Below are 12,413 nucleotides of genomic sequence, written 5' to 3'. Positions count from 1 at the left end.
GCATAATTTATTTCAATATAATCTAAACTGGAATATGGCCAGTGATTTGCAATATCCAAATCAAAGGATGTGCAAAATCACAGCAGCAGCAATTTCATGAAGGCAAAATGTGTCACAATATTGTTGTGCATTGTTAGCACCTTAAGTGTTGGGGTGCTACAGAGATGCCCCGGCCTACATCATATTATCCAGACGTTAGGGAACCTGCTTGTTTCGTACAAGCCCCAAGAAAAATTATTTTAGATTTTATTTTAGTGAAAACTCCTGGACTAGCAGGGGGTATGCTCTGCCACCAGGAATACTCTCCCAGGATTGTTTTCATATTGTTTTTGTGGGTTAGACTAGGCACTTTGGAGGGCATGGAAAGCAACAGCTATGGGATAAAATGTTACAAGAAACACGTTACAAGAAATGAGGTCAATATTACTTAAAACACTGAAGTTGTCTCATCAATATTCTCTAAGGCCCAAAGTTTAAATATTCAAATTGCTTGTGTTATCTGACCAGTAGGTAAAAACACAAACATGTTGACTTTATTGTCGTAGAAAATTAAATTATATTTAAGAAGCTGTGAATTATATTTAAGAAGCTGCTAAAATAATTTATCATATTTAAGAAGCTGTTGCCAGTTTTTTGTTTTTTTTTGTTTTTGTCTTTTTTGCCTAAAATAGATTTAAGCAATCAATCAATTTCTGGAATTGTTGCTAATTAATTTTATGTCAATTGAATAATCAACTATTTTGAATCTAGAAACAATGAAACTATATGAAACTATCGTGTACAGTGGAGTACATCGGGGGCCCAATAACATTTTTTTGTCCAGGGGCCCCTAGGAGCTTGTAACAGAGTGTTTAAACACTGTGGGAACGCTAAGTAAAAGGTTTGAGCGCAGCCCTGGCTCTGGGCTTCAGTATTTCCATCACCGCTGGCAACAGGTCACGTCAAAAACAACTGCTTCTCTGATTGGCTGCCTGATGCCAAAATAGCCGATTAATGATTAGTGCAAATGGCTGTCATTAATCGTTTCGTCGACCAATCATCTGCACGGTACGTGGGGCGTCAAAGGAGGCGTACACTTTCTAGTACGCTGATTGGTGCGGTCACATCACAGGCCTTGTTTGATAACACTGAGAAATCAACACACTGAGACGCTGCTACTAAAGTGGCGGTTTTCATTCAGTTATTAGCGAGTAATTTTCAAGAGACCGGCACAGGATTAAAGCATACTATACACCTAAAAGATCTAAGGTATGCTTTTTTTAGTAACACACAAGGTAAAGGGACCGATCTAGGTAACAAACTGCGAATTTCTAGCTAATGCTATCCTAGCTCGCTTATCATCTAAAGACGGTTATCGTTACCTAGCTAGCTAGTTGATGCTAACGCAGACGGAACGAAAAGAGATTAACGTTTGTCCAGTTGCTTTTTCAAAACTGCAACAAATATATGTTATGTTGGACATCTGAAATGCTTTAGTTGTAACACGGCTGTGAACCGTATGTATATTACCGAGTAAGTGTTTTCTTGTTAGCTCAAGCAGCTATCTCAATGACTGTCGAGAGTTGCATCATTCGTGGAAACCTTAACTTTGAGTGCATTTCGATGTAAAGCTGCGTGTTGTGAATCTTGTTGGATAGAAAGTATCGTTTATTGATTGTATGTAGTTGCAGGGGAGTTCAAAATTCAGAGAAAGGGTTGGAAGTTAGTGAAAATGTTCATCCCAATTTCCCAGGGCCAAAAGAAAAGCTTATTTTATCAGACCAATAGTCTAAAACACAAAGGTAATCAGTTTGTTATCATAAATGATAAAGATAAACGTCATCCTAATATTAGAGTGGCTGGACCCAGTAAATATGTGACGTTTTTTTTTTTTTTTTGCTTGATATATGACTGGAACATTGAATTGATGATCAAAACATTTACTGACTAATTTTAGGTCAGTCAGTGAACAGTTTTTGCCTTACTCTAGACTTATCATAAAGTACTGTGTATTAATTTCTTGACCTCTCCAATCCCTTCATGACTTAATCACTGATAACGTAGAATGATTGAATCTTATCAACTTGTTTCATTCTGCTTGGAGATGAAAAGAATCCAAAGTATTTGTGTAATGATTAGTTAGAAGAGACCTTTCTCCAAATAACACAGGGTTGGTGGCAGCAGCTGCAACATTTTAGATATTCTTCTTCTGTTGGTCCCTCCTGAATATAAAAAATGTTTTTCTTCTGTGTAGGGACATCACTCTTCGTCTGCATCCAGGGCTTCTCTAGTGTTTGTGCTGTCAAGGTGATGTCAGCAGCCTGTCTCATGCGCCTGGCAAGGTGCAGTGGTCCTTATGTGGGTCGCAGCTGTCTTTTTCAGATGGCTCTAGCCCCATGTCCATTGCAACAAGACACCCACCTTCAGTTCACAGTCTTTCGGAGACAACTTTACAGCCCATCAGAACAGCGACACAGCAACACGCGCTTCGACCCAGACAGCAGTGGCCAGCCCACCACTTGGGATTCATTTGGCATCTGGGACAATCGTATTGATGAGCCCATCCTGCTGCCCCCCAGCATTCGCTATGGCAAGCCCATTCCCAAAGTCAGCTTATCACACGTGGGCTGTGCCTCACTCATTGGTCAACGCAAGGAGAATGAAGACCGCTACCAGGTCTCCCAAATGACAGACAACATCCTCTATTTTGCTGTTTTTGATGGGCATGGCGGACTAGAAGCAGCTGACTTTTGTGAAAAGAATATGGAGAAATTCATCAAGTAAGGAAGTCATTAAAGATGCTATTATCGCATAACTATACCCGTCATTGTCACAGGAAATCAGTTGACTGATTAACAGTTTGAATCTGTTCTGTTGTTAGAACAAAAAAGTCATACCTTGTAGATGATACACTGATCATTATAGTCATTTGGTTGTTGTTTCAGGGACCTTGTGGCAGAGGAGTCTAATCTGGAATTGGTTTTAAGGAAGGCCTTCCTTGAAGTAGACAAAGCTCTTGCAAGGCACTTACACTTTTCTCCAAATGGTAGGTTTTTTTCATGTGACATATACATAGACATACTGTGTATATAAACTGTATATACACACTTGTATACATATGTAATGACACTTTTTTCTTCTCTCTTCAAAACCTAACTTACTTATCCTACTTAGGCTTTGAAGCCTTGGATTTCCCAACTTACATGACCTGAGCACTTTTGGTTAGAGGTCTGTCATTTAACCCAAAGTTACTTAGTAACTGATGAACAATAAACCAGCTACAAGTAGAGCAAATACTACTGCTTGACTGCTTCCAGTACTGCATTTTTACAAACAGAAAGGCGACAAATTAAAGGAAAAACCTGAATACGTGTGTGAATAAACAACGAATGTGGATCTTAACATGCAGGCCAGGAGGGGGTCACTGATGGGTTTTTAATGAGTATGAAAATGATCTGAATCACATTCTATGGTCTTTAAAGTCATCAGAGCTCAACCCAGTTAAATACCTGTGGGAGATTTTGGTGTGAACAATCATCTTCACCACCATCAGAATGTCTACATCTTTAAGTTGAGCTCCAGAGACTTGTAGAGTCTATACCAACAAGGCTAGTGTTGACCAATCACCATACAAGGACACTTAATGTTTTTTTCCTTTAATTGTCACCCATCTGTTGATTTTATAGCAATATGCAAAGTATATTGTTTAGCATGGGCATTGAATCTGATATTAGGGGTCATTTTAGTATCACTCAACAAAATAATGCAGAACATGTGTCTTAGTAAATCATGTGGTCTACATTTTTCCCTAGTCATATAAAAACTAGTTAGTTATATTGACTTTTCTCTAACAGAGATATGTCTGATTAAGGGAATCTTTTGATATAAAAGCTAGTATATGTGTAATGTGGCCATACATCGGCCACACTGTGTGAAATGTCCCAATATGCCTGTGTGTGTGTGTGCATGTTATCTACGGCAGCTGCTGACCCAGCTAAGAGCTGGAGGCCCTTGGCACCAATGTGGATGACGAGAGGCTAGATATTGAAGGAGAGTCCAGCGGGTCCTAAATCCTGGACTACTGGAAGGTTCCCTATCTTTCTCTCACTTCTCTCTCTCTCCCTCTCTCTCTCTCTCTCTCTCCCTCTCTCTCTCTCCCTCTCTCTCTCTTCCTCTCATCCTTTTCTTCTCTTACCAAATGTATGCAAAGCTTCGTGTGAGACAGTGCTTCCGTTTGACAAGTTGTATGAGATGTATTTTGTCAGTGACAGATATAGTCCATGAGATGCAGCATGTTTAATATGCAAAACAGGTTTAAAAACATGTATCTTAAAGTCTCCAGTAAGTCATCACATTTATTTCTTTGGAGAGAGGGAGAGAGGTGCGATTCAGATGTCAGCAGATAAATCCACTTAATGACATTTGATGCTGTGTCAAATGTCATTAAGTGACGTTTGAAACAAGAGAATTGTTACAGATCACCATTATCAAGCATTTATCACTTCCCTAGTAACTAAAGTCTAGTGTTTAGTGTATAGTTGTGCACTCAGTGGCCACTTAAGTTACACCTGTCTATTCTAATGCAATCCGCTACAATCATTCTGTTATAAAGTCTACATCTATGATGCCTATAATGTTGAGTTCTTGTTGACACTGTCAGAGAGGTGTTGATTCAATAGCTGTATGTGGTTTTTCCATTACCGTCACAGTTAGTGATGTGTTATACTGGATGGCCTTATAGTGTATGTAAACAAGGAGGACAGAAAATTAAAACACCTCTCAGTATAATGTCATGCAGTACAACACCACCTTTGACTAAGACCTCAGTAATAAACATATAATTGAATTTATACATTTCCAACAATGTCAGTGAAAACTGAAAATGATAAACTTTGTAAAGGCAGACTTTGTGGCAGAGCTGTTAGGTTGAATTATAATAGACCGTTCAAGTGTACTTAATAAAGTGGCCACTGAGTGTATATCCACTGACACACAACAGTCTTTGCCAGTCATAAAACTAGCTGGAAACATATTGCAGTTCAGTGTCATAATAACTTCTTAATGTTTGGCCTGCATTAATTGTTACAGATTACCATTACTAAACACCAAATATTCAAATTTGATATCGCTTTCCTTTATTGGTAGATTACGATGAGTTTTCACAATATGTAACTCTAGATAAATTCATGCAAAAAATAGCAGAAAAACAAGAAGCTTTTCAATGGATATTAGGAAAGTAGTGTACTTTTTTAGATTAGTTGTTGTGTGGCTTTTTGAAAATCAATCCGAATACTGTACACTGTTTTGTCAGCTGTTAACATTTTATTATAGCGTATTATTTTTAGTTTCAGCCTTTAGTTTTAAACTAACTCTGCTGTAACATTTGCTCTGGACCTCAACTCTGTGCTGAAACAGTTCGACCTGCATGTGTGACTGCCTCCTCTACCGTTTACTGTGTAATTTCTAGTCCGCTCTAAGTCCACTGTGTGACTTCCCACCCATGTCTTCATGTATTAGCGTGTGGATGTGAGAATGTGAGACACACTGTGTGGTTGCTGTGAACAATGTGAACAGTGACGTTCTGTGTGGACCTTTATGGCTCGTTCCACCTCTGATGTTTCCTCTCATGTCTCTGTAGTACCTGGGATGAATGCAGGAACCACCGCCACTGTGGCCCTGCTGAGGGACGCCATTGAGTTGGTGGTGGGCAGTGTGGGTGACAGCCGCGCCATGCTGTGCCGCAAGGGCAAGGCCCTGAAACTCACTGTCGACCACACTCCTGAGAGGAAGGACGAGAAAGAGAGGTACATAGATGTTGTCAGTAATGCAGCTTCAAAATGCAAGAGTTACAAGTGCTGATGTTGCTTTATTAGAAGCTTTTTGTCCTGAGAAGATATTGCTACTATTGTTAACTATATTGTTTGTATTGTAGTCATTCCTTGTATTCCACTCTCCCTTTGCTCTCACGTCAAGGATTAAGAAGAGTGGGGGTTTTATTACCTGGAACAGTTTGGGACAGCCAAACGTCAACGGCAGGTTGGCGATGACACGCAGCATTGGAGACTTTGACCTGAAGAACATGGGGGTCATCGCTGAGCCTGAGACCAAGAGAATATCGGTAGGTTTACAAAAAGAAATGTGGTGTTTATCACAGCTTTTCACACTTGTCCACTGAGTGTTTCAGGCTGATCTATGCGCAAATTATAACCTAAATCATTTGTGCCAGCATGTAAAAGGTGGTACAATGACAAATTTATCTCTGCTAAACAGGAAGTGGACAGAATGTTTTAATGTTAATAATGGATGCACAAAAGCTTAATGACAGTGCAGGCTTGTAACATGTTTAGCTTACTCTCTGGCATTCATCTCTAGTTTTCCTACATGAGCCAGTGCATATTTTACCCTTAACTGTAATGCTTACAATGCTCACCTGTATCTCTTGACATTTCTGTGCTTGCTTTTCCTCCTTTTTAATGTTATCAAGTGAATAGTTTACACACATCTGGACACTTTTTTTGTATTAATGATATTCTCAAAATGGCCATTTTCACACCTTCCTCAATCCGTAGATATGTCCACAAAGACATTGTATCATTATATATTAAGGTTTTTTTTCCCTTTGTATTGGCCCAATTTCTCCTTTAAGCTTTTGTCTACTTTCTTATAATGTCCTCCTCTTATAAACTACTGTATTAGTACTCCTGAAACGTTGCTAAATATTACTCTGTTAAATATTGCTTTATTTACTTTCTTCCGTCAGTTGCACCACGTCCACGATGCGTTCCTGGCACTGACCACAGACGGCATTAACTTCATTATGAATAGCCAGGAAATCTGCAATGTTATCAACCAGTGCCACGACCCCAAAGAGGCAGCTCAGAGGATATCTGACCAGGTAATTGGCTTTTGATTTGTCTATAGTGCACTATATATGAAGTAGGAGAGGTTTGTGATTTAAATGGCCGTGGGTTTATGATTGAAATAAGCCATTGGAAGGTTGTTTATTGACAGGCTTTTGGTCCATGTTGGACTTTTCATACCCAAACCATGTTCATGCAACAGATGTAGCCTCTCTTTTTGATACAAGCTCCTTGTTCTGTCTTGGCTGGTCAGCATCTTCTTCCTGTTCAGAATTACCCTGTTCTATGACATGTTCTCTCTCCTCCATGTTTGTTTTTGTTACCTTGATGTGAATTTCAAATGTACCATTTACTCATGTTTGAGCGGTGTTTACTAAAAACTACATGGCCAGGATTAGGAAGATATATATATATTTTTAATAATGAGACTATATATTTGTGACCTGTTTTTAAAAATGCACATCTTCGGTAGGATTCAGTGGACCTGTGTCCAGACTCGGTAGGGAAGACAAACTGTTGACAGATGGACCAAAGCATTTTGATGTTTGTCCATTTATGGGGATTTGTTAACAAAGATTTTTTTTAAAATTCTTTAACTTTTTTGCTGTCAATTGGATGTTGTGAATGTGTGAATATTGTCTGTATTCACTACGCCTGCTAAAGCCTGGATGGGTCCAGTGTAGCATCACTTGGATATAAGCCATCATAAATGTAGGAAAACTTCTAAGTGGACGTCTATGTGTTATGGCCCTAAAGCATTAGGTCATAAGTCTAAGACAGTAATGGTTATGTCGTTATGGTTTTCTTTTCTCTTAGGCTCTTCAGTATGGCTCTGAAGACAACAGCACAATTGTCGTGGTGCCCTTTGGTGCGTGGGGAAAGCACAAGAGTTCGGACACAAGTTTCTCGTTCAGCAGAAGTTTTGTGTCCAGTGGTCGCTGGGCATAGTCAGGATGTCGGAGGAAACTGTGTGGTCTGTGGACCTAATTAATGTGTGCAATACAATCTGTGTCCCTGAGGAAACATTAAAAAGAGTGTGGTTTGCCCAAACAATAATAACTAAGGGTTAGAACATATTCTTTGAGTAGCATGATACTTGTTATGCTATGAGAGGTGGGGAATTCATGATGTGCACTAAATTGAAAACATCCTCTTTATACAAGGTTTTATCTACTAGCAAGCCAATGACCTTATAGGTGCTAAAAGTTGAGAAGCGTTTGAATGGCAAACAGGAACTCATGATGACAAGTCGTCGCTTAGCAAGTATGTAGCCTGCTCTACATTAGCTAAGATTTTAAGATATATAATATTCCTGACTGTCTGCCATTCAGATACACTTTTATCTATTCAGCTGTTCATAATGCCCAATTTTGCACTTTTTATTTTAGATGTTAACTTGGATAAGTTGCATTGTGAAGACAATGGTGCATTTGGATTTTACCTTTTGTTTTAAGTCTTCAGTCTTTACTTCTGGACCATTTCTCAGTGTTAACAGTAGGACTACATGCTCAGAAGAAGGTGGGGAAATACATTAATTGAACTGCATTCTTTCTTTTGGGTTTTTGAGTTTGAGTTCATTGGAATTCATTGAACCCTTGTATGAGATTAAAACACGTATTTTAAATGTACATACATATAAAACCTCACAACTTCTGAAGCATCTGGAATATAAATGTCATGAGCAAAGTCAGTGTTAGTTGGTCTTAATGACTGTCAGTTTTGGAGCTTCCTTTAAACTTCTCCATTTCTAAGGATTTCCCCACAAACAGCACTCATTGTTTTCTTATGACACTTATGAAAGCATCACTCAAAAACATAGTTGCCCATTTGCACAATTGTGATGGTATGTGAGAAATGAACAAAACCCTGAATGTTCATTAATATGGTGCACAAGCGGGCTGTGTGAATGGAGTTGTTGTTGCTATTTTGTATGAATAGCATTTCAGTGGTTGAAGCTGACATTTATGAAAATAAGATATCCATGTTTCTTGCAATTTAAACATTGCTCAGGCTTGTATAAGTTATATTATCTGTACTGATTTGCAGAAGGTCATGTTAGGGCACTTTGAGGTGTTCAGGGTACAGAGATGTACAGTGTATGTTTTGTAAATAATTCTATTTATGTATATCTGGAAAACTGATAGTTCTCTGTTACATTTACTTAATATCTTGGCCAGATCCCTCATATCAGAATACCTGACATGCACAGGACTTTTGCTATGGTGCTTGTGTTATGTAAGGCTTCACTACTTTTAATTGTACCTCAGTTACAATCTGTGATTCAACATTTTTACCACTTAAAAATGTCCCTCTTGAAGAGCGAAGCACACTTAATGCAACACTAAAGAACTGTTCAGCTAAGAGCCATGTAATGACAATGTGAATGTTTGCTTAAATGCCCTCCATGCCTAAAAAATACAATCAAACCCTGTAGGGTTTAGGAGTAATTAAGCTGTATAAGTTGTCTCGGTTGATCCAATGTTAGGTGTGTGCATTTCCAATGCAAGGCAGACTTAAACCATTAGATCGACTGTACAGTTTTTGTTCACTGTTTTGTTTTGTGGTTGTTAAAGCTAGACAAATGCAACCATTCATATTTATCAGCATACCTGTTGTAACTATGAAACTCACAAATGTTGTGTAGCTATCAGTTTTTTCCTCAAACACCGTTTATAAATGTTTTGTAAATACTTTTTTTCCCCTCTCATTCATATATTGAATGAAACCTTGGTTTATCATAAGGACTTTGTCTTTATGTTTAACACGTCCTCCTTACAAGCCTCCTTGTCAGTTGAAGTTATCTTTCATAGTGTGTTCAATATGTCATCACTGTATTTTGTTTCACTGGCTTTCAAATAATAATCATTGTAGTCGTGGACCTGTATCTGGGACCTAAAATGTGACAGATTCAACAAGAGTTAGTACTGTATTTTTGATCTTAACGGCTTGTGACACTTCAATTAAAACTACACGTAACTGTGACTGTGTTTTTTGTACTCTGTGTGTTATTTTTAGGTAGACACTGATTTCGGTATTTGAAAGTTACACAATTTGGCATTAATTAAATTTTTCTATTTCATATAAATGCTAGAATGATCCCTCAGATATTTTTATATTGTTTTGTTTTTTTAAGAATTTTGACCAAGATGTGTACTAAGTATGGGGCATTTTTCAGCTAACAGCAAAAACATCACTGCTGTAAATCTGTGTATACACTAATAGTGGTGCATACGATATGTCACTATAAACTTATTGTTTTGCTTAAAACAGGATCATTTTACAAAGCCTTTCCTGAAAATGTTTAGTTACTGTAAGTTATCAAAGAGGTAAGCTAACAAAATAATATTACTGTGGCAGCCATCTTTGCTTCTCTTCACATCTTAACTTTGAAAAAAAAGTAAGACAAGTTAAGTGTATGCCCCAACAAACAAGAAATGTAGTGGTAAAAACAAAACTCTGTGTTGGTTACTGAGCCGACCCAGTGGGCCTCTGGACCTGATCCTGTGCGTGAAGTAATAGTTAACAATTCCTGTTGGACAATAAAGAGGGGCAACAAGAAATGCCAAAACTACCTCAAAGAGATGCAGAACAATAAGCAGACACAAGACGACTACAAAGACACGCAAAACAATCAGAGATAAACCAGTGCAATGAGACAAGATGCCAACTACGATAAAAAGACACAAAACAACCACAAAGACATGTATGGCAATGAAGCAACACAAACAGATAGCAAAAAGTTGCAAAACAACCACAAAAAACTAATCATGTTTTCTTTGTAGCGTCTTGCTCCATATCTCATCCATAGACATATACACTCACTGGCCACTTTATTAGGTACACCTGTTCAACTGCTCCTTATCGCGAATATCTAATCAGCCAATCACATGGCAGCAACTCAATGCATTTAGGCGTGTAGACATGGTCAAGACGACCTGCTGAAGTTTTAAACCGAGCATCAGAATGGGTCAGCATCAGAAAGGTGATTTAAGTAAGATAAGAGAACCTTTATCGGTCCCACAATGGAGAAATTCACAGTGTTGTAAAGTCAGACAGCAGCTGGAAGGAAAGACCCGCGGTATCTCTCCTTCACACACCGTGGGTGCAGCAGCCTGTCACTGAAGGAGCTGCTCGGTGCTGTCAGTGTCCCGCATGGGGTGGGAGGTGTTCTCCATCAGGGATGACAGCTTCGCCACCATTCTCCTGTCGCCCACTACCTCCACTGAGTCCAAGGGGCATCCCAGGACAGAGCTGGCCTTCCTGATCAGCTTGTGCAGTCTCCTCCTGTCAGCAGCAGAGATGCTCATAGAAGATGGCTGATGCCACCACAGAGTCATAAACGGTCTTCAGGAGGGCCTCCTGCACTACAAAAGACCTGAGTCTCCGTAGCAGGTACAGCCTGCTCTGTCCTTTTTTGTAGAGACTGTTGTTAGTCCAGTCCAGTTTGTTGTTCAGGTGATCACCCAGGTACTTATAAGTCTAGTCAATGAAGTGACTTTGACCGTGGTGTGGTTGTTGGTGCCAGACGGGCTGGTCTAATTATTTCAGAAACCGCTGATCTACTGGGATTTCAAGCAACAGTAACTCAAATAACCACTTGTTACATCCAAGGTATGCAGAGAAGCATCTCTGAATGCACAACACGTCAAACCCTGAAGCAGATATGGGCTACAGCAGCAAAAGACCAAACCGGGGGCCACTCCTGTCAGGTAAGAACAGGAAACTGAGGCTACAATTCACACAGCCACCAATATTGGACGATAGAAGACTGGAAAAACGTTGCCTGGTCTGATGAGTCTCGATTTCTGCTGCGACATTCAGATGGTGGGGTCAGAATTTGGCGTCAACAACATGAAAGCATGGATCCATCCTGTCTTGTATCAACGGTTCAGGCTGGTGGTGGAGGTGTTAAGGCGTGGGGGATGGTTTCTTGGCACACTCTGGGCCCCTGAGTACCAACTGAGCATCGTTTAAAGACCACAGCCCACCTGAGTATTGTTGCTGACCATGTCCATCCCTTTATGACCACAGCGTAGCCATCTTCTGATAAAGCGCCATGTCACAAAGCGCAGATCATCTCAAACCGGTTTCTTGAACATTAACATGAGCTCACTGTACTCCAATGGCCTCGGCAGCCACCCAATCTCAATCCCATAGAGCACCTTTGGGATGTGGTGGAACAGGAGATTCACATCCTGGATGTGCAGCAACAGTGTGATGCTATCATGTCAATATGGACCAAAATCTCCTAGGAGTGTTTCCAGCACCTTGTCGAATCTATGCCACGAAAAATTAAGGCAGTTCTGAAGCCAAAAGGGGACCCAACTCTGTACTAGCAAGGTGTACCTAATAAAGTGGCCAGTGAGCATATATCAGTATATTTTCAGTTGCTAGCTAAGGAAAGGGTAAGGCTACTTTTCCTGTCAACTTTATTGTCCACTCAAATTCAACTTAAAGGACAACACTGGTGGTTATGGATGTTTTGGTCACTTTACTACAAATTAAACCTTTATGTCACTTTTTTTTTTTTTTTTTCAAACCATGCTTCTGTTTGTGAGCAATGTATCCCCCCCA

The 12,413-nt window shown here is 39.5% G+C and overlaps 1 protein-coding gene across 1 annotated transcript; it reads left to right on the top strand.

Moving 5' to 3' along the window:
- Window positions 1-1,110: 1,110 nt before the first annotated feature.
- ppm1kb (protein phosphatase, Mg2+/Mn2+ dependent 1Kb) lies at window positions 1,111-9,826 on the top strand. The gene is made up of 7 exons (XM_071504356.1): window positions 1,111-1,248; window positions 2,234-2,759; window positions 2,925-3,025; window positions 5,618-5,783; window positions 5,953-6,097; window positions 6,740-6,874; window positions 7,656-9,826. Exons 2-7 carry the CDS (start codon window positions 2,290-2,292, stop codon window positions 7,785-7,787), a joined length of 1,149 nt encoding a protein of 382 aa, XP_071360457.1. The 5' UTR covers window positions 1,111-1,248; window positions 2,234-2,289; the 3' UTR covers window positions 7,788-9,826.
- The last annotated feature ends 2,587 nt before the right edge of the window (window positions 9,827-12,413 follow it).

This window comes from Trachinotus anak, unplaced genomic scaffold (assembly GCF_046630095.1).
Source record: "Trachinotus anak isolate AG129_WGS33_773 ecotype Australia unplaced genomic scaffold, CSIRO_AGI_Tana_v1 ptg000019l, whole genome shotgun sequence".
Lineage (NCBI taxonomy): Eukaryota > Metazoa > Chordata > Actinopteri > Carangiformes > Carangidae > Trachinotus > Trachinotus anak.
This window is presented reverse-complemented; position numbering and strand designations above follow the sequence as displayed.